The sequence below is a fragment of the Saccharomycopsis crataegensis genome (genome assembly GCF_037102585.1).
Source record: "Saccharomycopsis crataegensis DNA, jcf7180000000084, whole genome shotgun sequence".
NCBI classification, from domain to species: Eukaryota; Fungi; Ascomycota; class Saccharomycetes; order Ascoideales; family Saccharomycopsidaceae; genus Saccharomycopsis; species Saccharomycopsis crataegensis.
Window position 1 is genome coordinate 1,798,409 of NW_027043829.1, and position 27,110 is coordinate 1,825,518.

The 27,110-nt window shown below is 37.5% G+C and overlaps 9 protein-coding genes across 9 annotated transcripts; 5 read left to right on the top strand and 4 right to left on the bottom strand. All coding sequences in view use genetic code 12, as the record gives it.

Moving 5' to 3' along the window:
* Positions 1 to 132: 132 nt before the first annotated feature.
* RPC40 (DNA-directed RNA polymerase core subunit RPC40) lies at positions 133 to 1,152 on the top strand (the record flags this gene model as incomplete). The annotated part of the gene is made up of 1 exon (XM_064997389.1): positions 133 to 1,152. The coding sequence occupies one exon, from the start codon at positions 133 to 135 to the stop codon at positions 1,150 to 1,152; it is 1,020 nt and encodes a 339-aa protein (XP_064853461.1).
* Positions 1,153 to 1,469: 317 nt separating this feature from the next.
* GLD1 (Gld1p) lies at positions 1,470 to 2,303 on the bottom strand (the record flags this gene model as incomplete). The annotated part of the gene is made up of 1 exon (XM_064997390.1): positions 1,470 to 2,303. One exon carries the CDS (start codon positions 2,301 to 2,303, stop codon positions 1,470 to 1,472), a length of 834 nt encoding a protein of 277 aa, XP_064853462.1.
* Positions 2,304 to 3,148: 845 nt separating this feature from the next.
* On the top strand, positions 3,149 to 4,878 carry DASC09_037920 (NADP(+)-dependent, decarboxylating phosphogluconate dehydrogenase; the record flags this gene model as incomplete). The annotated part of the gene is made up of 2 exons (XM_064997391.1): positions 3,149 to 3,159; positions 3,411 to 4,878. The coding sequence occupies 2 exons, from the start codon at positions 3,149 to 3,151 to the stop codon at positions 4,876 to 4,878; spliced, it is 1,479 nt and encodes a 492-aa protein (XP_064853463.1).
* A 1,072-nt stretch (positions 4,879 to 5,950) lies between these two features.
* UTP22 (rRNA-processing protein UTP22) lies at positions 5,951 to 9,739 on the bottom strand (the record flags this gene model as incomplete). Its single annotated transcript, XM_064997392.1, has 1 exon — positions 5,951 to 9,739. The coding sequence occupies one exon, from the start codon at positions 9,737 to 9,739 to the stop codon at positions 5,951 to 5,953; it is 3,789 nt and encodes a 1,262-aa protein (XP_064853464.1).
* Positions 9,740 to 10,008: 269 nt separating this feature from the next.
* Positions 10,009 to 11,493, top strand: GLO3 (ADP-ribosylation factor GTPase-activating protein; the record flags this gene model as incomplete). Its single annotated transcript, XM_064997393.1, has 1 exon — positions 10,009 to 11,493. One exon carries the CDS (start codon positions 10,009 to 10,011, stop codon positions 11,491 to 11,493), a length of 1,485 nt encoding a protein of 494 aa, XP_064853465.1.
* Positions 11,494 to 11,742: 249 nt separating this feature from the next.
* Positions 11,743 to 15,825, top strand: ULP2 (SUMO protease ULP2; the record flags this gene model as incomplete). Its single annotated transcript, XM_064997394.1, has 2 exons — positions 11,743 to 11,807; positions 11,913 to 15,825. The coding sequence occupies 2 exons, from the start codon at positions 11,743 to 11,745 to the stop codon at positions 15,823 to 15,825; spliced, it is 3,978 nt and encodes a 1,325-aa protein (XP_064853466.1).
* A 472-nt stretch (positions 15,826 to 16,297) lies between these two features.
* SSM4 (E3 ubiquitin-protein ligase SSM4) lies at positions 16,298 to 20,710 on the bottom strand (the record flags this gene model as incomplete). The annotated part of the gene is made up of 1 exon (XM_064997395.1): positions 16,298 to 20,710. One exon carries the CDS (start codon positions 20,708 to 20,710, stop codon positions 16,298 to 16,300), a length of 4,413 nt encoding a protein of 1,470 aa, XP_064853467.1.
* A 277-nt stretch (positions 20,711 to 20,987) lies between these two features.
* DASC09_037970 (CDC26 family anaphase-promoting complex subunit) lies at positions 20,988 to 21,227 on the top strand (the record flags this gene model as incomplete). The annotated part of the gene is made up of 1 exon (XM_064997396.1): positions 20,988 to 21,227. The coding sequence occupies one exon, from the start codon at positions 20,988 to 20,990 to the stop codon at positions 21,225 to 21,227; it is 240 nt and encodes a 79-aa protein (XP_064853468.1).
* A 178-nt stretch (positions 21,228 to 21,405) lies between these two features.
* Positions 21,406 to 27,006, bottom strand: DASC09_037980 (DEAD/DEAH box helicase; the record flags this gene model as incomplete). The annotated part of the gene is made up of 1 exon (XM_064997397.1): positions 21,406 to 27,006. The coding sequence occupies one exon, from the start codon at positions 27,004 to 27,006 to the stop codon at positions 21,406 to 21,408; it is 5,601 nt and encodes a 1,866-aa protein (XP_064853469.1).
* Between the last annotated feature and the right edge of the window lie 104 nt (positions 27,007 to 27,110).

Below are 27,110 nucleotides of genomic sequence, written 5' to 3' on the forward strand. Positions count from 1 at the left end.
CGTGCACTGGGCATCTCAAACTTTTTCTCTTCGCACAAATTTTTTTTTGAAATTTTTTTTTTTTTTTTTTTTTTCTTCTCTAATAGACTTAGATAAACATTAATAATAACCCATAATATATAAAAAAAAAATATGACCAAACCTGAGAATATTGTTGGTATTGAATATAACCGTGTGACTAATGTGTCTGCACATGACATTCCAGGGTACAAACTTGGAGAAGACTATGCCTGGAGTTTGGAAAAGTTTGAAGAGAGCTTCCAAATCAATATTCAACATCTCACGGAAAAAGAAGCCAATTTCGACTTGGTCAACATTGACACTTCGGTTGCCAATGCTTTCCGTCGTATCATGATTGCTGAAGTTCCTTCAGTAGCCCCAGAAACAATCTTTATTTTCAATAACACATCGGTGATCAGTGATGAAGTTCTCTCACATAGAATTGGGCTCATACCACTCAAGGTCGACCCAGATTTGTTGACTTGGGTTGATAGTAACGTCGAAGAGGATGAAGGGAAGTTTACCGATGAGAATACCATTGTCATGTCACTTAATGTCAGCTGTACCAGAAACCCTGACGCGCCAAAGGACTCACAAGACCCAAATGAGTTATACCGTAACAGCAACGTTTACTCGAAAGACTTGAAGTTTGAACCTCAGGGAAGACAACTTGAAATGTTCAAAGGTAATCCTGTTGAACCAGTATTCCCAAATATTTTGTTAGCCAAGTTGCGCCCGGGTCAGGAAATTTCTTTGACGGCTCACTGTGTTTTGGGTACCGGGTCAGATCACGCCAAGTTTTCTCCGGTGGCTACTGCTTCATATAGATTGATGCCGGTGATTCAAATCTTGAAAGATGTTGAAGGTGAAGATGCCAAGAAGTTCCAAAAATGTTTTACTCCAGGGGTTATTGGAATTGATGATGATGGGAAAGCTTTTGTTAAAGATGCAAGAAAAGATACCGTTAGTAGAGAAGTTTTAAGACACGACGAATTCAAAGGCAAAGTGAAGTTGGGGAGAGACAGATCGCAATTTATCTTTAATGTTGAATCGGTTAGTGCCATGAGTCCAGAAGAGATTTTTTTCAAGAGTGTTAGAATTTTGAAAAATAAGGCCGAATATTTGCGTAATTGTCCTATTGGCCAGGTATGATGAATTAAAATCAAGTAATTAGAAAATATGTCTTTACTTTTTTTTTCTTTATTTTATGCCTTTGTATATTGTACTATTATATTAAACAATTTTTAGCTGTTTGAAGATGAATGTTGTAAAGTAATGATAGGAAATCCTATCTAGGTGACAAGCATATGAATAATTTGAAAAAAAAAAAGTCAGATATCGATTGTTGTTACATATAGATAGGCATCAGATCTTACGGATTGAGGTGATAAATTGAATTTATATAGCTGCCCATTAAAAAAAAATTATATATTAAATTAAAATTGAATCACCAAAAAGGAAGAGCAAAATCATACAACTGCGGTATTCATTCTGTCATTTAGCAAATTATTGAGACTTTCTTCAAACATAGTTTGTTCTTCTTCAGTTTCCTCTTCCCAAGAAATGTTCCATACTCTTTTTATGATGGTGATGACTTGAATGGTTATGACATTAAGCTGCCCTGAATAGCCATCGCCTTGAACATCTTCATCTTGGGGGATACTGGATAACATTGGTGTATTAATAGAATTGTCGGATTCTTGATTACTTGAGGGGGAAACACTGAGAGCGGATTGTTGTGATGAATCATTGGAAGTTGATTGCTCGGTCGTGGTATTTGATTTGGATCCGATGGTTGGATCAATGAATGTTAAGAACCATGCGGCAAATATAAGAAATTGCAAGATAATTATTAGGAAATCGTTGAATAAAATTTTCACTTTGTTTTCTGTGATTCTTTCACCAACTAATTGTAATGTCCAACCGCTGTATTTATAACCATGATGACCTGGTGAAGGTACTTTGAAGAAGAAGAGTCGGATGAGGATGACGTACAAGTTGAAGCATAACGGGCCAAAAAACAACATTCTGGTGATCATTTTCTTGCCACGGGCGGTTTTCAATATGTCATTGCCTTGCGTTTGAAAAGATGAGGATAATATGAAATGAAATATTGATCTGCCGATCAAGAAGAAAAAAGAAGCATCCAATAAATAGACGTAGTATATCGATACCAAGCTGAGAATTATGAGGTTGGATCTGATGTCTTGTAGGAAATGTTTTTTTCGCTGTTTGAGAACTTTGCGGTTATTAGTTAGGATTTCTTTCTCTGAAGCGAAATGCGAAACTGTTACCACGGACATTATTGTTATTATTATTATTGTTATTATTATTAATATTGCTGGTGACAGTGAGGATGATGAAGAAGATGGTGATTTCTAATGTGTGAGTATGGATGATTGATTTTGTTTGGCATTGTCAAAAGACCTGTTGCTCCGGTACATGCTACTTCCGGTTTTGGCGGGACATTCCGACCACCACCGGCTACCCGGGTTTCCTCTCAACCCTTTTGGGAGCACCCCATGCCATGTGTGCTCATATCACGTACTGTCGTGAAGAAAAGACAGGCCCAGCGAGAGAAAGGGCCCAAATGGACATCAATTTATTTGTCTGAGTGGACTATCTGTGAAAACCACACTTTAGCGGATTCTTGGTTGTTAGCTACATATGATTTACAGTGTAGCCTCATGTTTTGGAGAAATAGTCACGAGACAGTCAGTAATATAGTCTACCAATAGACTACGATTGGGCTTGATCTGCTGTGTTTATGTTTTGCTAAAAGCGAAACATCTGATGCAATTAACATCACAGAATAAACCAATATTGTGTGAAGAGCATAATAGGCAAGGCAATGGCCATCGTTGTAGAGGTAGTAATAGTTTTCAGCAGCAGCAGCAGGGAGTCATTAGTAATGATACTGTATGTGTCTGCTTGGCTATAAAATCTCGCTGGGCGGATTCCGGCGGTGACTATGGGCAGAGAGCGTTACCCGGCCATTGGTTCGAGAGCCTCTCAGGTGGTAAACAGCAAGCGTTTTGGTTTAAATATTACCGCTCACCCTACGTTTTCTTCCCTCCTTCTTCTGATCTATCGGTACTCCCTTTTGCCATCCTTCCCTCCCTCAAATATCTTAACATATCCCTACAAAATGTCTGCTGTGTACGTATCCACTTTTTCTTTTTTTCGTTTCGCTGCTGATACACATCCCAATTCATATCTATAGATATTATTTCCTCAATTGATGAATGAGCCAACAATTTTTCTCTTTTTTTTTTTTTTCTTTTTGACAAATAACATGGAATGTCAACAATTGTTTCGAAAACAATAATAATAAAGGCAAGAGCAGAGAAAGAAAAATAATAATAATACATAAATAAATAGAAATATTGTACTAACAATTGTTAATTCAGCGCTGATGTCGGTCTTATTGGTCTCGCTGTTATGGGTCAAAACTTGATCCTTAACATTGCCGACCACGGTTTCAAGGTTGCTGCTTTCAACAGAACCACCTCTAAAGTTCAACACTTCTTGGATAACGAAGCCAAGGGTAACGACAACGTTGTCGGTGCCTTCTCTATCGAAGAATTCGTTGCTAAATTGAAGAAACCAAGAAGAATCATCCTCCTTGTTAAGGCTGGTTCCGCCGTTGACGCCTTCATTGACACCCTTTTGCCACACTTGGACCAAGGTGATATCATCATTGACGGTGGTAACTCTCACTTCCCAGACTCCAACAGAAGAGCCAAGGAACTCGCTGCTAAGGGTATCAGATTCGTCGGTTCCGGTGTTTCTGGTGGTGAAGAAGGTGCCAGATACGGTCCATCTCTTATGCCAGGTGGTAACGAAGAAGCTTGGCCATACATCAAGGAAATTTTCCAATCCGTCTCCGCCAAGTCCGATGGTGAACCATGTTGTGACTGGGTTGGTCCAGAAGGTTCTGGTCATTTCGTCAAGATGGTCCACAATGGTATTGAATACGGTGACATGCAATTGATTGCCGAAGCTTACGACATCATGAAGAGAATTGGTGGTTTCACCAGTAAGGAAATTGGTGAAGTTTTTGCCAAATGGAACAAGGGTGTCCTTGACTCTTTCCTTGTTGAAATTACCAGAGACATTTTGTTGTTTGACGATGTCGATGGAACTCCATTGGTTGAAAAGATCTTGGATTCTGCCGGTCAAAAGGGTACCGGTAAGTGGACTGCCATCAACGCTTTGGACCTTGGTATGCCTGTCACCTTGATTGGTGAAGCCGTTTTTGCCAGATGTTTGTCTGCCGTTAAGTCTGAACGTGTTAAGGCCTCCCACATTTTGAGCGGTCCAGAAATTCCAAAGGATGCCATCAAGGACAAGCAAGCTTTTGTCGATGACTTGGAACAAGCTCTTTACGCTTCTAAAATCATTTCTTATGCTCAAGGTTTCATGCTTATCCGTGAAGCCGCCAAGGAATATGGCTGGAAGCTCAATAACCCAGCCATTGCCCTTATGTGGCGTGGTGGGTGTATCATCCGTTCCGTTTTCCTCGGGGAAATCACCAAGGCTTACCGTGTCAACCCAGACTTGGAAAACTTGTTGTTCGATGACTTCTTCAAGAACGCCATCAACAAGGCCCAATCTGGTTGGAGAAAGACCTTGGCTCTTTCCACCACTTATGGTATTGCTTCTCCAGCTTTTGCTACTGCTTTGGCCTTCTACGATGGTTACAGATCCGCCAGAGTTCCAGCTAACTTGATCCAAGCCCAAAGAGATTACTTTGGTGCCCACACCTTCAAGGTTTTGCCAGAAGCTGCCAGCGAAAACTTGCCAGAAGGTAAGAACATCCACATCAACTGGACCGGTAAGGGTGGTAACGTCAGTGCTTCCACTTACGATGCCTAATTTTAAGTTGTATACGAGTTTTTGTTGTTGATATATCCTGATTAGTTTTTTAATTTTCAATGTGACTCAAATCGAGTAGTCTGTGCTAGTTTATAACATTTCTTTGTAATAATGATGTAGCTTGAGGCTGTTTTATTTTTTTTTTTGTTGTTTTTTTTTTTTTTTGTTGGATTTTTTCGATCGGGGAAGGAAGGGCAGGAAAGGAATAAGAATCCCTTCTATTCTCACCCCAGTGTATTTTGGTTGAAAGACATACATTACTAGACTGTTGATTCGAAATAATAAGGCAGTAGAGTTCCTTTATTTCCCAATATATATATATATATATATATACATCATGTTAGCAGATAATTGGTGGTGCAATATGTATTATTATTTGTTTTTAATTATCGGATAACAGCTTTCTATGACATGCCGGGCCTGGATTGGTGCGGCCTGGTTGAAAAAGCCAAAACAAAAATATACTGTACCAATCAGATCTAGCAAACGTAGAATCAACAAAGATAAAACGCTCAAATAAAAATAATGATCAATAAAAATAAAGTATAGAGTATAGACACCACCTGTTTATGTCAAACTTTGAGAAGAGGCAACCGAACGAACTGATGGTGCCTCTGCTCAACCTTTTTCCATCGAGGTGCAATGTTTCTCTTGAAGTGTAAAGAATTACCACCTAGAAGGTTTCTGAAATCTATTAGAAATGCACAACAAAAAAGATAAATCGAACCTTCAACTTTTTATTCTACCATACGGTCAGTCATAATGAGCCATTAGGTTACTCAGTTACAGTACATGGTTTTGCAAACCACACAAAACTCAAGAGAAAGATAATTGACGAAATAGATACTTAATAGGACTGACTGCTTACCGGAAACATATATATAAATAAATATATATATGCTATAGCAAAAAAAAAAAAAAATAACAAGAAAAACAAAGTTAACGTTAATCTAATTACATACCACTAAAAGTACAAAAGAAAAGAAAAAGTAAAAAAAAAAAAACGAAAAAAATTAATTCTATCTGTATCAAAAGAGGAACAAAATAATAATAATAATAATAATAAGAAGCATTAAATCTTTTTCACAAACAAATTATGGATCAAATCACCGCCTAATTTACAAATATCATCGTAAATTGCCTTTTTATTGATCACAACATCGTTTTCTTTCCCATCAACCGGTTGACAATTGTACCCCATATTGACCTTAAATGATTTGACACCAATGGCATTTGGGTAGAAAATCCCAGTGATGACATTTTCTCCCTTGTTGTGAAGCCCACTAATTTCATGACTAGAGAAAAGTATGATATTACCGTACCTGTCATTTAATTGGCGCATCAACTCGGTCATTGGATCAAGTTTCATCACGAGCGCATCCTCAATCAAACCTCCAGAACTATTGAAATGACTTTGCAAAGAACTCAAGTTTTTATAAGCAGAAGCAGAATGGATCCCACTGAACTCCCGAATCGATGAGGATTCTGGGCCTTTAGTACGGATGACAAAATCATAATCGTCAAGCGCCGGTTTGAATAACATATCCACAGTTTTTTCATTAATACCTTGGGTCTCCATTAATGATATCGCAATACGAGCAAGGACAGTAAGACGCGTGGCAATTGGCAAATGTACATGACTACCCCAAAGAATACCAGATTGATCATCTTTAGTACCAATAAAGTATTGGGTACGCATGCCTTGAGGATCGGAACCACGAACTTTCTCAAAATTGGAAACAAGAGTATGATGAAGTGGCAACGACATTTTGTCGCTCAATTTCGCAAAATCGGCACCAGTGTCATTGTGCAAAGTATTGAGAAACTCATATTCACTGCCTTCTAATTCTTTATCTAATTTTTTAGTTAAGTCTAACACCAATGGAACTTCTTTCCAATTCCAAGTGGCCAAAAATTGAAGGATTCTTAAGAACCCACTTTGAGCACTCGATGGTGGAAGCCATGACTCACTATCAACAAACACTTTCAACGCAATAAGTTCCACAAGCTCATCGTTGAGATGTGATAACAATAATTGATCATCTAACCAACGTTTGAACAATCTAATCACCGGAGAAAGATAAAGGAAATGATGGGCCAATGTAGAAACAGATCTGGTATGCTTTATTGAACCAATATATTTTTGATTGAATTTGAGATAGACTTCCTCCAACACACTTCTCTTATCTTTGGAAACATTGGAATTGGCACGGAGATACAACACTTCATCACGTTCAGTAAGAACTCTGACACGGAACCCAAACCCTTCTGGAGTAATTACATTCAAAGTAGTGATATCATGATTATAAGGAACTGAAATATCATCGCGTTCAATAAACACATGATAGTGTTCACTGGATTTTGATTCTTTAAGAAGATCATAAATCTTGAGCAAGAAGGCAGTCTTGGTATTTTCAAGGGCTTGGATTTGATCTGGCCAATTCTTAGAAGATTCAAACTCGAGAACCACATCTTGAAAGAACTCCGGGTTAGAAACTGCAAAAGGCACAGGGGCCAATACGGAAGTATAACGGAAAGCAGAACCATTTGGAAGTAAAGTCTTGATCTTAAGAGGAAGTTTGTCATTCAAATTCATCAACACTTTATAAAAATTCTCAAAACTAGTTTTGAGATTATTGTAACTATTGACATTGACGACAGATGTCTTAGTTGCTGAAGGCAAGGTTGGCAAGGGAATTTTCGATTGGAAATATCCGCAAGTAGTTTGAACCTTGCTAGAAACAAAGTAATCCAAATGCAAGCTGAACAAATATTTCACCACACTAAAAACAGTCGGTTCATGAGCAGAAGCTTCCCAGATTACACAATGATGAATTGAACTATCCTTGAACTTTCTGAGAGATGCTTTTTCGCCCCAAAATTGATCAAATTCCTCTCCTGCCTCGGTGTCACTATTTGGCGGACCTCTAATGACAAGTTTTTCTGACTCTTGTTGGTTAAGAATCAAACCAATATGAATTTTGGAAGTACTAAGGTTAAGCTCATGCTTTCTTTTATGAACGGTAGTTTGAACCCCAGAGACTTGTTTATAATCTTTAACCGAATGATCAACAATCTTTATAGATAAATTCTTGAGTTTATCTTGAAGCCCAGTTTTCAAGATAGTGTACAATCTATTCTTTATGAAATTCTCGTAGCTGATAAATGTGATTTTTTCACCGGCATTAAACTCAATAGTTCCATTATCTGCACTGATCTTCTCATCCTTAGAGTGTTTTGGGGCAGGTATTGGTAGTTCAATGTTCAAATCGTACTTAAGATATGGAATGTCGTTTTTCTTGAGGAAAATTGCGTCAAATGTATCCTTGGTGTCATTGTTTAGTAAATTTAAAGTGATTTGGGCCTCATGCTTGATTAATTGGTAAGAAGCAATCGACATTTTCCAAAGAATGTTAAGCTTGGTTGTTTTGTCAAAGATTGCTGGGACGTGGAAACCGTCGGTACTGTATTTAACATGATTAGCGATAGATTCGTTGGAATGGAAAGACAAGTAACCATGTTCAGCAATATCAACAGTCGCCAAATATTTGACGGTACCCTTGAACAACTGATACGATGAGAATCCTGAGAGTAAGATCTTGTTACCGTCCAAGCCACCACCTTTCAAAAGAAGCGCCATAAGAACTGCGAATTCGAAATGACCAAAACCTCCATGGCTAAATGAACCTGACTTGAACCCACGTTGTAAGAGCCAAAGACGCCCGAGAACACAGGCATCATGGAAATTTTCAACCTGTTTCTTAGTTTTATATAGAAGTTTCAAATAATGATCATAGGTGGAATTGGTGATTAAAGAAGCGTTATAAATAGGAGTTGGTGGTAGTTGATCATCTTCTTCATTAGGTAGCTGGATTCTTATATTGTTTTTATCAGGAAGAAGTTTCTTAAAATCAAAGGCATCAAATGGGAAGGAGGCAATAAGTCGTATGGAAAATTTCGATTTATGGAAGTTGAGTTCATTATCGACGTCATTGGCAACACAATCGATTCTCAAAGAAGGAGTCAACATATCATTATTAACGTATTCATAGTGGAATTTCAAGAAACTCAAGTTAGTACCCACAGAGTTCAATAATTCTCTAGTGATATAAGCCAAATAGAATGATCTTTTATGGAACGCCCTGTAGTTCAAATAGTCCTTCTTTTCAAATAATTCATTTGGCATTGTGACATTCAAGTCAACGATATTGTTGAATGGTAATTGGATACCATTTTTGAGACCAAACGACCCGACAAGGGAAATATCTTTTGGTTTCAAGTACTGTAACTTATAATTAATATTAACAGGTTTTGGGTCAGCAAATGGCACGTTTATTCTTTGAAATTTTGGATGTTTAGTAGTTTTGGAGAAGATTGCATTGATTTTGTCAAGCCCGAGTTTATCAGTTTCTTTGATGTCTTGAATGGCGTCGTACAATTTGTGCAAAAATTTTTCAACGCCTTTGATTTTGGACTCGTTGAGTTTCACCTCCTTGACAAGCTCATCTATTTGTAACTTGAAAATATTTGATCTGAATAACTCTGCGGTTTCTCTCGCTATCTGTATATCCTTTGCGTTCATATTAGTTTTCTGTTTCTTGGATTTGTGAGCATCGGCTTCTTTCTCATCACCATCATTCTCATTCTCATCATCTTCACTTTCTTCATCTTCCTCATATATAGTGTCTGACTTCTCATTCTCACTATATTGTTCTTGGGTCTCCTGATCGCTTTCAGATGTGATTGGATTCCCGTTTTTCATCAAGACATTAATCAACACATCCTTGGAGATGGTTGGCTTAGAACCTTGGCCCGAGACAGAACCTGATCTCTTTCTCTTGACCTGTGTAGTAGCTACCATAGTTAAATAGTAATACCACTAAAGACAAAAAAAAAAAAAATAAAAACTGTGTGACTGACCAGTTGAAATATATAGGTGATGGACCTGTATTTTTTTTATTTTTTTATTTTTTATTTTTTCTCTCCTACTACCAGCAGAGAGTGAATTGCTGCAAATAACAAAAAAAAAAAAAAAAAAAAAAAAGAAAATTCGCGCCACCCACACACCACCCCACTAAAAACGTCCCACAAAGGTTGCCCGGCACTCAGTGCCAGACACCCTGGCGGGTGATGCTTTCCACCAATGTTATGGATCACCCACCCACAAATGACAACAAAACACCACCACCCAAGGCACGTCTTGCAACCACTGCCTACCCACAGCACCCATTTATCACATCACCACCCAACAGCAGGATGTCTGACGAGCTTGCCTCCAAGGAAGAAATAAAGGCAGTATTTGACAAGTTGCAAAAGATCCCGCTCAATAAACAATGCTTTGACTGCCCAAATAAAAACCCTACGTGGACTTCGGTGCCATTCGGGGTGTTCCTATGTCTAGAATGCTCTGCCGTCCATCGTAACATGGGGGTCCACATTTCTTTTGTTAAATCTTCTAATTTGGATAAATGGTCCCGTTTCCAATTACGCGGTATGAAACACGGTGGCAATAAGGCCATGAAGGACTATTTCATGAAACATGGCGGACAAAATCTTTTGTCAAGAGATGCAAAACAAAAGTACACTTCCCAAGTCGCCCTCAACTACAAAGCAGAATTGCAAAAGAAGGCCAAGAAGGACGAAGCAAGATTCCCTGACGCGGTTTTGGCCGACGAATCAGCGGTGTCATCTGAATCTTCTAGCAATGCCAACACCCCTGCTAGCAGCAGTACCGATGACTTCTTCTCCAACTGGGAAAAACCAGTTAGTAAAACTGCCCCAATAATCTCTAAATCTCCAAGCCCAGAGCCTCAAATCAACAAAAAAACAATACCGGCACGCGCTCCTGTTCGTAGACAAGTTCTCAAGAGCGCCACAGGCGGGAAGAAACACAGCATCCTCAGTGGGCCAAGCAGTAGAAAGACCAAGCTTGGCGCTAAGAAATTAGCTGCTGATGAGATCGATTTCGACGCTGCTGAAAAAGAAGCGAAACGTGAAGCTGAAGAAGCCCAAAAATTGGGATACAATGTCAGAACTGAAGAACAGGAGGAAACAGGAAGAAACCTGAAAAGTCTCCCAAAAACTACATTTTCTCCAACTTTATCAACCGCGTCCAAGGAATCTTTTGGTGCTCCAAAAGAGACCCCAACCGTTGAATCTGTGACCCCAAAGCTTGCAAAGTTAGGATTTGGTATGGTCGGCAACAAGGCTCAAGCGGAGAGCTCAAACAGTACCAGGAAGACCGCTGACTACAAATATACTGGAGAAGTCAGTAATAAATACGGCACACAGAAGGCCATTTCCTCTGACGAGTTCTTTGGAAGAAACAGCTTTGATCCTTCGGTCAAACAAGAAGCACAACAGAAACTTCTGCAGTTCGGAGGTGCTTCTGCCATCTCTTCCAGTGCCTACTTCGGGGAAGAAGAAGGAGCTAACCACCAGAACTCCAATTCTGCTGACTCTTTCAATATTCGTGACCTTGATATCGATAGTGCCGCTAGACAGCTTGCGAACACTTTCCAAAGCACCACAGGCCAAGATGTGACGGTTTTGAAAGATGCTTTGGAACAAGGTGCCAATAAATTGGGGGATTATTTACGTGACTACTTGCGTTGAACTGGATTATATAAATATATTACTTATTATCATTATCATTGTTTTTTATCTCGTTATCAAGGACTGTAAATTGGAAATTAACTAATATGATTATATCATTATAGCTCACTCACGTGTATTATTATGCAGTTTTTTTTGTTTTGCAAAGAAAATATTTTTTTTTTTTTTTTTTTTTTGGCATGAATCTAGAAATTATAGCTCGCTCATCAATCGACATTTGTGATCCAGTATCAACAATAGAAGCGTCCAATGTCTAAAAGGAATAAAATAAGATCTGTTGGCACAGGTCCTTTTTCCCCGCATAATAGTTTAGGGTAGGTCTACCGATAATGGGGAGAGATAATGTCTGCGATAGTTTGACCTAACGCGAAGCATCATTAGTGATTTCATACATACTAACTGATATATTTTTGATATAGAAGCCTAACTGATAAACCAAAAAAATCACGTTATAGAGGAATACCAATCAAGGTTCTGAGTCCTTCTGATCATGGTAGTCTCACTAATAATCTTCCAAAAAGCTCATCGAGTTTCTCCAACAAATATAGCCAGCTTCTTAATGAAGATCATCACGAAGCTCCTCCCGTGGTGGGGGTATCCTCTAGCGAACAGACAAGGAGCAAACTTAAAGGCAAAAAGGAGATTGGGGTATTTGACTTATTTGGCGAGTCACCAGTTTCATCTCAGGGAGACGCAGGAAAACTTTCGAAACTAATACCCAGTATACTGTCAAGAAATTCCAAAACATACACCTCTTCACTAATCAAAACCAAACCAAAACCAGCCCCAAAAGTAATTGGAATTTATTCTTCTGACGAGGATTCTAAATCTAAAACTGATAAATTGAGGTGGCCGAGGACCGAGAAACCAGGCAATAGATCATTTTCTACCATCAGAATAGATGCAGAGGCTGTAAAGCTGTTTAATGAAAAGGCAAGTTTCCATGCCACAAATGTGCTTTTCAACACCAGTCATATCGAGTCTAACGCTTTCAATTGTGAGCCCACCCAGAGTTTTCACGTATTTGTTCAGCTGCGAAATCTTGTCATCAGGATCAATGACCTGAAAAACTTTTCCATGTCTCTTGCGTACGACATAAAAGAGTTATGGACCAATGGTTCACATTTACTAATCATTCTTGAAGATGACCATAAATACAGTGAAATTAAAAAACTGGAGCAATTTGGGAATGCCATGTTTTCATGTATCCTTCTTGTTAATATTATGCTCCCTGATGATGATGATGAGGAATTTCCATTCTCTAATAGAAATAATGATTTTCCATCGATTAATGTGGTTGACGATGCTGATGTATTACTACTGAAATTCAATAGGACTTTAGATGGCCAGATATCTGAAACGTCCCCACAATTATTCAAACAATTCTCTTCCAGCAAGTTTTTAACTAAGAAAATGAAGTCTTTGGAAATGGGGTCTCGACGTGCTCCTTCTCGTGGGCAAAAGATAGGGAAACCAATGCTAACTCCTTCGGATCCTACACCAACACAGAGTTTCTACTCATCAGCTAAACGGCAAACGCGCACCAAGGGACCGGCAGAACCTATTTTCCTTGGATCTTCACGGCATAACCCTAAAGTTGAAATCGATTTAGATGCTGCCAGAGAGATCAGAAATTCTTCCAAACACGAAAGCGAATTTAAAAAGCTTACCTTCAAGTTCTGCGATAAAAAACTGATAACTATCACATCCTCAGATTACGGTTGTTTGTGCGATAACCAATGGATTAATGATTCGCTTATCGATTTCTTTTTGAAGTACGCTGTGGAGCAAAAATCCAACCAAGTCAATTATGAAGATGTCTATGTTTTAACCACTTATTTTTATACGAAGATGATGACTGCAAAACCAAAAAACGGATCAAAAAAAATTGATTACTACGACACAATGAAGCGTTGGTTAGCAAAAGCCCAAATTCATAAATACAAATACATCATTATGCCTATTAATGAAGCGTTACATTGGTACTGTGCTTTGATATTTAACTTTTCTAAGGTGATTGCTACCGTACAGAGAAAACAATCAAAAAGGGCTAAAGAGAAAAATGAGCCGATCGATAAGGAAGGGGATGGAACAACACGGAATATCGATCAAGAAAGCGAGAGCGAGAGCGGGAGCCAAGATATCGGGAAAGATTCTGAGGATAATAACAACCATAAAAATGAAAACGTACTGGATATCGATAAAATGGCAAACACCGGTGATCTTATTTTTGCAAGCAAACATAAAAAAGAAGGAAAATCTGATGAATCAAACCTGAAAGTGGTAATATATTATTTTGATTCGCTATCTCAAAAGCATGATAGTATTGGCCCGCCAATTGTTGATTGTTTAATCGGATTTGCTAAGGATAACTTAGGGGTTGAGCTTACTGAAGATATGTTTGAGATTCGTCGCTCTAATGTACCAAAGCAACGCAATTTCAATGATTGCGGGATTCATGTTATTTACAACGTCATGCAGTTCCTTTCCAAGCCAAGCGAGTGTTTGGATTTGTGGGTTGAATATCTGACGTCTAGAAAGGCCCAAGCTGCCGCAGGCCAGATTTTTGTGAAGAAAGAACGTGACAAAATGCGTCAACAATTGAGAACCGAGCTCATAGAGTTGGAAAAGAAAAATGAGGAGGAACGGACCCTTAAATATGGGGATAACAAAGAAATACCGGATACTGAGGGAGAAGAGGATGATGATTTTGAAATCGAAATTGTTCACGAATCAAATACCAATAGCGATGAACAAGGAAACTTGGAAAAAGAGACCACACCCGAGGTAAATTCAAAAGTTTTTGAGTCTCACGAAGATTCCAAAGGACCAACAGATGTGGCGAACGGGACTACATCACCTAGACTGAAAGACGCAGAAAAAGAGATAGAAGAAGAAGAAGAAGAAGAAGAAGAAGAAGAAGAAGAAGAAGAAGAAGAAGAAGAAGAAGAAAAGGAACTTTCAGGCTCCATTTATAAAGGAAACAGTTCAGTCGACATTCCAGCACTGCAAGAAATAGCTCCAATAGAGGTCTTACCAACATCAAACAATAAAACAGCAGTGGAAGATAAAGATGAAGATGAAGAGGAGGAAGAGGAAGAGGAAGAGGAAGAGGAAGAGGAAGAGGAAGAGGAAGAGGAAGAGGAAGAGGAAGAAGACGAGAGAGAAGAATATTTGGAAGAATATGAAGAGAGAGAACAGGAAGTGGAAGAAGGCGATGTGGAAGAGGAAGAAGGACAAAGAGAAGAAGGAGAACAAAAAGGAGAGGAGAGAGAAGTTGAAAAAACTGCCAAAAGTTCTTCAATACTCTCAAAATTAATTGATTCAGGTTCAGATTCCGATTCCGAAGATGTCTCACCTATTGTCGAGATTCAAAGTTTGGAAGATGGCAACACACCAAAAGTAACACCAAGACAATACAGCGCAGAATCAAATGGGTTTGTTACTGAATCGAGCAGCGATCCTGATGATATTGCCGAAGTAACAAGCACTCCAGATTCGGGGCATGTTCAAGATGAAAAATATGATCATAGCTCCAAAGAACTAACTGAAGAACCACTGGATGGCGTTCAATATTATGAGTATCCTAGTCAAAATGCAGAAACTCAATTCACCGAACAAGTAATTGATGAAGATGTCCATTCTGAACCAGTGAGTGATGGATCACAAGGTGTTGTTGAGCGACGCTCAAAAAAAGTTTACGATGTTGATCTGGATGATGATGCTAACTTTTTTGATCGTGATTTAATCGCACGACGGAAGCCAAAGGATACTGGAGTTGTCATACAATTTGAAGATATATCAAACTCACCGTCTAGCACCTCGGTTCCTGTTCGGGTTTCTTCCGGAATAGAAGAGAATGGGCCATCAGCTTACGAATTACATAAAAATGTTGCTGAAGTACCTCAAAATGTCATTGACTCTCACAGCGAGGATGATGAGGACACATCGGAACAACATTTTATAAAAGTTTCAAAGAATGTCACTCATCACCACAAACATGATAGCAAATCCAAATCCAAATCCAAATCCAAATCCAAATCCAAATCCAAACACAAATTCAAATCCCAAAGAAATTCTGGTCTTATGGAATCTCCTGATTCCCATAACGTTTCAAACACAATATTTAGTGAAAGTGGGAGTGATAGTGAAGTTATTGTTACAGGAGAGCTGAACGATTTAGCGGAAAAACCTGTGTTTGGCATCAATAACTATCTGAAACTGCAGAGAAAGAGGAAGCGCGGGAAGTTCAGCATTGATTCTGGGTCACTGAAACTTCAAGAATTTCCAATTGGAAAGCTTAACAAAACATTCAAACGTTCAAAACATTGATATCCTTTTTAATGTGAGGCTTATTTATATTTTTTTATATTTTTTTGCACTTTTTTTTTTTTTTGATAATTTTCCTTTCTTTCCTTTGCATAGTTAGGCTAATGGTGATTCTAACGTTTTACGCATTATTGGTCTTGATGGGTTTTTGCACTTGAATATTCCGAAATCTTTACTCGTACAATAGAATGGTGGCAGCTTCACCCCTCACGCCAAAAAATAATATTCAAAAAAGATAGTATAGTTGAATTATGATCTATCTACAGATTGAAAATAAAAATATTAATCAAATACATTTCGCATACTAAGTAATTTAATAATAACAATAATAATAAAAAGAGGAAAGTATGCTTTCCCAAATGAAATATTTCGAACGATTGACGAAGAGTCTGAACCTGGTAAAACCACAATACATTTTTATGATGACATTAGCCCATAGTAAAATCAACTCTCAAAGGGATTTTAAATCCAGTTTTCAGTCCACAAGCAAGCTGGAATCACTTTCATCTTCATCTTCAAGTTCAATTTCATCAAGATCTCCATCTTCAGCATCATCATCATCATGTTCATCTTCATCATGCTCGTCTTCATCTTCTTCTTCATCACCATTTTCATTTTCAAGGACCTCCATATTTTCAAGTCGTTGGCTTTTCACATACATTTCATCTTTCACCAATTCATTCATCATATCGAAATAACGTTTGACATGATCGATTGTCTGGAAAATGAAGCCAACAAGCAAACTGGCAGGAAGCGTTAAAGCGTCCATAGTCCCAGGACTACACTTGAAATCCCAAGTGATACCCAACAACTGTTTGACAGCACGTGGGGTGATTGTGAAGGTGATGTCATTATCATTGAAGAAAGACATCTCAGCATTTATAATGTCGACAGAGTTCAAGCTCCTATATTGATGTGTCCGATACACGTAAAATCTGATGAAGATATTTGTCGACACTATCAAAACGAATGAAGGAACTTGGTAGCTCAATATTTTGTGAATCAAAGGTCTAGCAAAATCATTGACTAAGTTTTCACATGTTAAGGTTTCTACCAAACCATCCATCATGACATTCATGATTTCCTTGGCAAGTGCAGTAATCAATGGCATAAAAGTAAACCATGATACCACGAAATGTATAATAAAAGTTTTATAATTGAGCTTCAACACATACCCTTCAATATTATTAACAAGTACCTCGGTAAATTTCAAGGAATCAGTAGATATTGGTGAGCTTGAAGCCAATGGAAGGAAAGTAAATCTCTCCATAAGCGATCTGAGCTTTTGGAAATTATCGTTATCTGTGAAATATGTGTATGGAAAGTCGACACAAATAATATGGGCGTAGAAGCACCAAAGAAATGAAATAGCGCAAATTATTAGCACCGTCACATAGATTTTAAGAATATTATAGGCAAATTTCAATCCTCTAATGGCCAGTTTAATGATATCGTTAGGAATTCTTTGAGCACGAGCAAACCAACCATGATTTTCAACAAGCTCCACTGCGCCAGCAGGAATCACTTCGATATCCACATTTTCAAATAAATCTTCAACGTTATCAAAATCTTCTTCCCTGAGTTCCTCTTCATTATGTTCGTCAATATCCAAAAGGGCTTGCTCTTTTCTAGAAGCTGTCCATTTGTCAAACCATCCCAATCCATAGATTAGAACAAACGTTCCAAATATTATTGATGGTAAATCAATACCAATACCGGTGATGCAATACCCATCAAGATCATGGAAACTGAATAAATTAAGGAAACTACCGTTAGCATAATGACATAAGAACAGGGTTATTGGGCGGCCGATAACAAATGCTGCTGCAATCACTGAAACAATCAACAAAGCCGCAAAAAACCACAAGTAAACCAACAAAGCAAATATCCTATACCTGAATTTTGGAGGTCTATATACAACGGAATAAGTGCTTGGTGTGATGTCCTCGTCAGAATCAGAGTCATAGTTAGTAGGCGCTTTACGCGAAGCTTCAATAGGAGCTAACAATTTATCGTCTTTGGTAACGGGAACAAATAAATTTACCAAGTACCTTTTAGAAGCTGCTTCATGATCCGGAGCTCTGACAAAGTTACCGTCAGGAATGAAAGCAACATGAATGTCGGAGTTTTGCTTGAAATACTCTTTGACTGTCCGTTTAGATTGCGGTTGGTGATAGTCAGGCAAAAGACCATACCGGCTATTCCAATCGGTACCAATAATATTGTTAAGGTGGTAAACAAATTGATGAAATATCGACCTGTAAATCAAATGACCTCTCTCTTTTGGCACATCGATGTCGAGAATAAAGGATGATAACCTGAGTTGCTGACAGACAATTCTAAAAACTCTCTCCCAATAGGCTCTCACATATTTTGTGATTAAGGGGGTGTCAACAGATAATTTCCATAAAACAGGGTTAATGGATAAGAAAGAACTTATCCTATAAAACAATTTTATTGGTAATATTTGACCATTACCAGAGAATAGATATGGCGGGATGAATCGAATACTATAAGTGACACCACCTATACCAACAAGAACAAAAATACTATAAATTAAGCCACTCAATACAATTCTTGAAAGTTGTAACCAGAGGGGTTTCACTAAAGCCTTATGCAATAATCTAGCATTCTGGTCATCCGGTGAGGTAATGAAGTATAAAACACCAGGCCTCAATATATGGGTTCTAGTCATCCCGACAAACAAAGAAAGGAAACACATATAAGAAGTCCCAATCAGCCAATAATATATAACCTTAAGTGGAGTAGAAATGTAAAAAAAGGCCTTGAAGGAGGAAGCTGCGGTGACACCGGCAGCGACAGAAGTATTAGTTGAAACAGAGGCAATGGGCACAACAGAATCTATAGTTCCATTAATATGTGTATCCGAATTGCTACTAAAGAATGAATCCAACTCATTTGAGGCAAAAATTCTAATAATATTCTCTGTAACTTTTTCAGCACCAGCAGCCTCCGCAAAAGGGTTAGCCAATTTGAGTTCAAAATTTGAAAGAATCAATGGGGCAATGACAAAATCCACAAGAACACCGCAAAATATAGGGAAGACGACTAACTCAAGAGCAAAAATAAAAAACACCTTTAATGTGGAAAATATTTCAAAGAGGAAGCAAACAAACCTTCTACTCCCACCCAGGATAAAACCGGACTCTCTGCGACGCCTTTTATTGAGATAGTTCATGAAATTGTACAACAAATAGAAACCAACAAAATAACTGAAAAGCAACATTGTCATTCTTTCAATGGTCCTTAATGGATACTCTGAGTTCACAATATTTGTGAATACAGAAGATACTGGTTTGATCAAAACCTGGTATATGGCATTCAAAGTGTCGACCGCAAGCTTGGAAAAGGGGTTCGAAGAGTATCCAAACAATTTGTAGAATATCTCTGAGTAGGAAAGATCTTTCAAGGATGGTGTGTATTCTTTAATGAGGTGGTGGGCGTGTCTATCAAGGATAACGATAGCAGAATCTAATGGCTTCTGAAAATAGGACGCCATGATGTAGTTAATTGATAGGGACGTATCTTTGAGATGAAGTAAAATACGCTTCAACAAAATTATACCTTCCTTCCCAATAATAGAAGGAATCAAATACGCAACTATCAACCAAAGCGCTAAAAGAAGATCTACTAAACATGCGATCTTAATTGGCAGAAACAAAGTGAGCCCATATTCAATTTGGAGAATGTTATCATTGTCACCCACCCGCACATTCAAATTCAAATTACCGCGTTCTGGCTGATCTTCCAAATCATTATTATCGTCATCTTCGTTATTATCATCATTATTAACATTATTGTTATTTTGTTGACCAAGAAGCATTTCTAGTGGAAAATCAGCTCCACGGGGATTAAGCAAATCGCCATTAATTCTTTGCTGTTCTTCCTGGAAGTTTAAAGGTTCATCTAAATCATGGATTTCGTCATCTTCCGCTCTCACATTATCCATGTTATTTGGGATATCTGGAAATGCATGTTGAGGGTTGATTGGAAATGGAGCATTGATATTCATGATATTGCGCTCAAACTCATTACGGCCCATCCAGATGTTTTCGTCAAGTTCATCGTCACTATCTTGATCATTTACAATGTTGCCATTATGATTATTATTTTCAATATTTTGAGCATTTGCAAGTCTTTGAGCATTTAGAGCATCTGCACGTCTTTGCGCAGCATTTCTGGCTAAATCATCCAAAATCAATCTCGCCTCCTCCAATTGACGACGTTCAATCCTTTTACGATCTGGACCAAATTTTTTATTCAATAATTTCTGGAATCCATCATCCCTCGTTACCATTTCTCTAGTAACAAACAAGAGCAAATGGACTATGACAAGCAAAACAATATAGAAAATACCATCGAATAATGTCATTCTAAGTGAAAGAATAAGTTTTGTTGTACTGATGGTATCGCTGTCAAGCAACAGAGACTCCTCCCTGTTAAAGAGAAAGTAATCACCAAATAAAACCGAATGAAGTATAGAATCAGAATACGGCAATCTGTTATCAATTACCCAATTAAGGGCTCTGCCTACCACCATGAAGAAAATTGGGACCTGTAATAGAAGAAATACAAGCACATTCAATATAAGGAGAATAGAAGTGGCGATTGCAATCAGTTTTTGAATGGTCTTTTTGATAATCAAGAGAAACGGCACCTTATCTGGGGTATCATCTTGATAAACGGTTGTAAACTTATACTCTGTGTTACAAATATCACATTTTGGGGCTCGCTGAGAATGGTTCAACCACTGAATAAGGCAATCTTGATGAATGTATTTGATTGACCCTCTGCATTTACATGGATAAAATAGAGGATCATCTGGGGCGCCCTCACAGCGACAAATACGACAAGTGTTTTCCGCCATAATGTAGGGCCTAATATTTAATTATAAAATATTTTGACAAGCTAGTGGAAGGTGCAACAGTAAAGAGTCAGTGTAGAGCCATTTCCACTTCTTTCGATTAGTTCCACCGATTTGCTTCCAGAAAAAAAAAAAAAAAAATAAAATCAATAAAATCAAAAAAAAAAAAAAAAAATCAATGAGAAAAGTTGCTACAGGGCACTAAAGATATAAGTTCATAGAAACAAACTCTAGTTATTTCTAACAAATAAAGAACCATCCTAAGGATTTATTGATAGGAATGCTTTTCAGAAGAGAACCTACGGTCATAAGGTTAACTCCAGAAGATGTTCTCGAGTATGACGAGGGTGTCAATCATGGGAAGTTGAAGAAGGCAGTTCACATTGATGCCACATCCCTGAATAATAATTCTATGGCTGAAGAGATATCACAGAGCGATGATGATTTTGATAGCGTTGAAGCATCCAGTAAAAAGAAGGAGAAGGAGAGAAACTTAAGAATTGGTCTCCACTCAAAGTAGCTTCTTCTGTCCAAGTGGTTCCACGAACTTAAAATGGTACTTTTTTTTTTGGACATGATGTTTTCCACAAAATGGTTCATCTTTTAATGCCAAAAATAAGCGCCTAAGTTATAGGTATCACGTATTACAAACATGAAAATAAGACTTTAATATTTATTATAATACAAATTAATTAGATTTAGCTAGTCAATTCAGTGGAAGAGGAAGTCTCAAACAACTCAAGATGCTTCATCACACAAGATGTTTTCTGGTACGCTTCCTTATCTCTATTCAAAAGTTCTCTTAATTCCTCATCACTTAGATTGTTATTATTAATATCCTGGCCTTCAAATGAATTTTCTTTCAATAATTTACTTAATTCGACAGCAACAGTGGTGGAAGTAGTAGCACTTTTCTTTGTATTTTCATTGGCGAGCTTTTTCAATGATTCAAACTTCCCCATTTGAATGACAACCTTTTCTAATTTTCTCTTTGAGTCCGCTCTGGAAAGCAAAATTTGTTCGGCTGTGTTAACTGTAGCAAATCTGTAGACCAAAACTGGTTTCGTTTGACCAAGTCTATGAACTCTATCCATTGCTTGTAAATCTACTTGAGGATTCCAATCGCTATCAAACAATACAACAGTATCAGCGGAAACCAAATTGATACCTAAACCGCCAGCTCTAGTAGACAACAAGAATACTTTATACTCTGGATTATTGTTGAAGTTATTAATTTCCACCTCTCTAATTTCTTGCGATACACTACCATCAAGTCTAGAACACTTTAAATTCTTATAATCGAGCCAATCTTGAAGTAAGTCCAACATCTTTGTAAATTGAGAGAAAATCAATATTTTATGATTGGAAGATTTTTCTTTATTGAGCAAATTGTCCATCAATTGATCAAGCATTTGCATTTTACCAGAATTTTCAACAAGACGGTTGTCAATAAGATCGTCAGTCTCCCACGGAAAAAAGAATAAATATGGTGAATCACAAATCAATCTCAACTGCATCATTAGATTGCCAAGCGGTTTTTGAGAAATTTCTCTGTTGACAAAGCTCCACGCATTTTCCAATTCACCATACTTTGGTTGGCTGAAATCAAAAGAAATTTTGACATCATCCACATTCTTACCATTATTTCTTATTTCGACAATATTTTCATCATCTTCACCATCTTTAATTTCAACAATATCTCCATCATCTTTAATTTGGATGATATCTTTACCGATGCTGTCATTATCCTTCACAGTTACCTGTTTGCTTTCACTCTGTGCCTCTGCATCCTCAATATTTTTGACAGACTTTACTTTGCATTTTGATTCAGATTTATTGCCGTTTTGTTTCAAAATCAGCAAAGGAATTTTCGCATCACTAGAGGAAATAGCCATACTATCACCACTCTTTTTTTTTTCACCAATATCTTGGTAAGCCTTAGGAAGTGTCTTATGAGATTCAAATGTACTCTGAGTTGGTGATTTGGCAACATTTTGCTGTGTAAGTGCAGGCGTAGGATAAGACTGCCTTTGGTTTGTAATATTGTGAGTTTGAACTGGAATATTGCTAATTTGGTCTACAGCCCTATGGTTTTGAGCTGGCAAATATTTCTGTTGCTGATGTTGATGTTGATATATGAGATTATTGCTAGTTTGAACTGGAATATTGCTAGTTTGGTCTACAGCCCTATAGTTTTGAGCTGGCAAATATTTCTGTTGCTGATGTTGATGTTGATATGTGAGATTATTGCTAGTTTGAACTGGAATATTGCTAGTTTGAACTGGAATATTGCTAGTTTGAACTGGAATATTGCTAGTTTGAACTGGAATATTGCTAATTTGGTCTACAGCCCTATGGTTTTGAGCTGGCAAATATTTCTGTTGCTGATGTTGATGTTGATATATGAGATTATTGCTAGTTTGAACTGGAATATTGCTAGTTTGAACTGGAATATTGCTAGTTTGAACTGGAATATTGCTAATTTGGTCTACAGCCCTATGGTTTTGAGCTGGCAAATATTTCTGTTGCTGATGTTGATGTTGATATATGAGATTATTGCTAGTTTGAACTGGAATATTGCTAGTTTGGTCTACAGCCCTATGGTTTTGAGCTGACAAATATTTGTGTTGCTGATGTTGATGTTGATGTTGATCTATGAAACTATGATGATATTGCTGTGGGTTCATTTGGGTTGGTCTGGCTCCCAAAGAGCTTGGGGTTTTTAGATTATCAATTTCACTCTGACCTATGTTTGGAGCCTGAGAATTTAAGGCAAAATCAGGCTTTGTATCACCGCTGATAATATTGTGAGCTACTAATATTCGATCTGCGGATGACAACCTCATTAAAACGCTATAAATTCGCAAATATTTTTTGTAATCGTGATCCAAGTCTGCATTATGCTTTTGGGCAAACTTGTAGTAATGATCAGAATTTTTTAGTATCCAGTAAATTCTTAGTTTTTCTTCTTTGCAGGTAGCGGGATCGGCCATTTTGCGACTGAGATTTAAGAAAACTTCTGTGCTTATAGGCTTTGGGTCAACAGGAACATCAAATTTCACAGGAGGTTCGAACAACACAGGGGCTCCCAGAAATGTGGCTTTCAAATACAATTTTTTGCTTTCTTTTTGTCTGAACTCAGATATCCATAGCTTGATTATTGTGGCCAAATTTTTGATACGTATTTCGTGTTCAGAGTAGAAAGATCCTACAAGCGGTTGCTCAGACCTGTGAAAATTTCTCATATAAGCAAATTCATCTGTTGGGCCCTGTTGGACTTCGTTAGGTTTACCATTAACATGATTTTCAATTGGGTATCGAGATTCAAATTTTGACTTTAATGTCTTTAGTTTAGGCATTTTTGTTTCTAGTGAATCAATTGGGACCTGAAGTTGAAAACTGATTTGCATGTCCGGTGGAATTTCAGGAATGATGAAGCCGTCGGCATCTTTTAACAATTTCTCAGACGCATTTTTTTGTTTCTTTTCTTTTTTCGGATTCTTTTCTTTCTTTTCTTTATTTTTGTTTTCTGTATCTTTTATCTCTTCTTCAGGATCTGTTATATTAACATCAGAATATGAGAGATCCCCTTCAAATTCTTTAAATCCGATATCTTGATAATTAGCCTTATTAGATGCCAATCTTTTAGCTCGTCTTTTACCTGTATTAGTATCGCCCACAGAAAAATTATTATCCAACATGTCAACCAGCAAACTCTTATTTTTTGTGTCCGCTGGTGGTTGTTTATATTTGAAAAACTCATCAAGTTCTTCTTTTGAAAACCTTTTGCTGTATCCGTTTACTTCCATAAACTCATAAAAGCAACTTTCCACCAAATACAGCTTTAGGTTCTTTGTCAAAGCAGCCTGATATAACTTTGTTTGACGATCAGTTAAAGAGTTATACACGATATATTCTCGTTTCGGAGGCAAACTCTTTACCACCAATTTCTTCAATCTTCGAAGTAAAAATGGCTGGAGAATGGTGTGCAAATTATCAATCAAAGATTTCTGTATTTCAGCATTGATAGCTTCGGAATTATTGTCACCATCCAAATTCGAAAAATCAAACCAACTATGGAATAGTTCGATATTTGAAAAGATATCGGGAAGAATGAAGTTTAATAATGACCAAAGCTCATCCAAATTATTCTGTAGAGGCGTGCCTGTCAATAATAACCTATTATTGGTGTCTAATTTTTTCAATTCCCGAATTAATTTGGAGTTCACATTCTTTAATCTATGACCTTCATCCACAATTAGAAACTTCCAAGTGAATCTATTGAGTGAGCGGAAATCTTTAATAATCATTTCATAACTGGTAACCACAATTCCAATGTTATTGCGCTTTTGCTTTGTAAAATATTTCTTTCTAATTTCTTCTCTGGTCTCTTTAGTCCCCACATAACTGATATGTGGCACTGAAGGAATAAATTTTTCAATTTCCTTAATCCAGTTACCCACAGTTGACAATGGGCAAGCAATGAGAAATGGGCCTTTGTTGCCATTTTCATAAAGATAGGCCAACAAGGAAAGTGATTGAATAGTTTTCCCCAAACCCATTTCGTCGGCCAAGATACCATTCAAACCATTCTTGTATAATGTGACCAACCATTCAAGACCTTCCAATTGGTAATCTCTCATAACAGCACCTGTTACAAGTTTCGGCTGATCTCTTGAGACTTTTTGAGCACTGGTAATTTGTTGTTTTGTTATTTTTGTTTCATTCAAGATCTCTTTATCATCCTTGTACATCTGCAAAGGTTTCTTTCTGCTCCTTCCTCTATTTCCACGTCGAGTTCTCCTTGAAATCGTGTTATCTTGTTCAACATCATTATTTTCACCTTTATTCGTACTTTCCTTCTTAGATTCCTCTTCCTCTTCTTCCTCTTTCTCCTTTCGTTGTTTTTCTAATGCACTTTCAAGTAACCTGTCAGCCATATATTGCGAGAACTTTTTAGACTGTTCCACTAAAGCGTGCAATCTTGTAAGTTTTTCATTATCATCCATATCATCAAATTCTTTTTGGGCTTCCTGATCTTTATCGGTTTTGAGAGTTTCAATCATGTTCTCGAAATTTTTATCCTCTTTCTCTTGATTCACTTTTATAGGATTATCTTGCTTGGTATTTTTGGATGATGATATGTATGATTCATCATCTGAAGATTTCCTAGTTGTAGAGTATCTTCTCGATTTATTTATCGGAGCTTTAGATAAAGATTCCTGTCGCATACGAAGCTTCTTTTTCTGTTGAGATTCAATACGCGTCAGTTTTCTTTTTCTAGTATTAGCTTCTGATTCAGTTTCATCCTTTTCTGCATTTTCAGACAGATTACCTTCACCTTCACGATCTTCAGACTCACTATCTTCAGAGTCGCTGTCTTCAGATACACTATCTTCAGAGTCGCCATCTTCAGATTCACTATCGATGGCAATGACTTGAGCTTTACGATCACCCGATCCGTCACCCAAAATTTGCTTTTTCCCTTTATATCTAAAATTTAAAATTTCATCTTCGGAGTCTTCGCTGAGATCTTTATGAGTGATAATATTCATATCTCTATTAATCATCTCCATCACATCATCCATTTCACTAGCAGAAATCTCCATCACATCACTGTTATCGTCATCACTTGAATCGTCTTTTCTAGATCCAGTAGAGTTGTCAGGTTTGATTTCAACCAGCATAATTTTGTTACTTTTATTTCGAGAGCTCTTTACTCTCGATCCAGGTGCAGCACTCTTAGATTTTGGTTTAGGCGTTGAGATTAACAGGTGTTCTTGATTGAAAGTTCCCTTGGTTGACGTACGCTTACCTTCAGAAGGTTTCTTTTTCTTGTTATCCATTTCAATTTCTCCAGAAATGTTGGCGGATGAATGTGTTGTTTCATCATCGTCACTAGAATCCGAAAAAACCTTATTCTTGCTGGCACTTAATACTCCACCTGACCTTGAGCTTTTCATAATGGATCGTCTTTTACTTGGAGTCAAAGATTTTCTATCAGATTTAATCATATTGGAGTCGGTTTTTTTAGCTAAAAAGCTGGTTCTTGGACTATTCCTGCTGTTGCTAGAGTTCGCTCCCAAAATTAGGTTAATGGGATCAAAATGTTTGGAAGTCTTCTTTTTGGAATCGTGCGAATTTTTCTGGCTTTGACCTTCATTATAGGATACCTTTCCCGTATCTGCCAGAGCTGTAGGAGCAGTAGAGTATCGCCTTTTGCTATTAACGCGATTTTTCTGAGAGTAGTTGGGCACCAAAACAATGTCATCGTCACTTGAGGACGAGGAAACCGACATATTCCCGTTATATAGATATCACTCACAGATATGTTCCAGAAAAAAAGATTCTTAATACCTAAATATGTAAAAAAAAAAAAAGCTGTATCAGTAGTTTGGTAAAG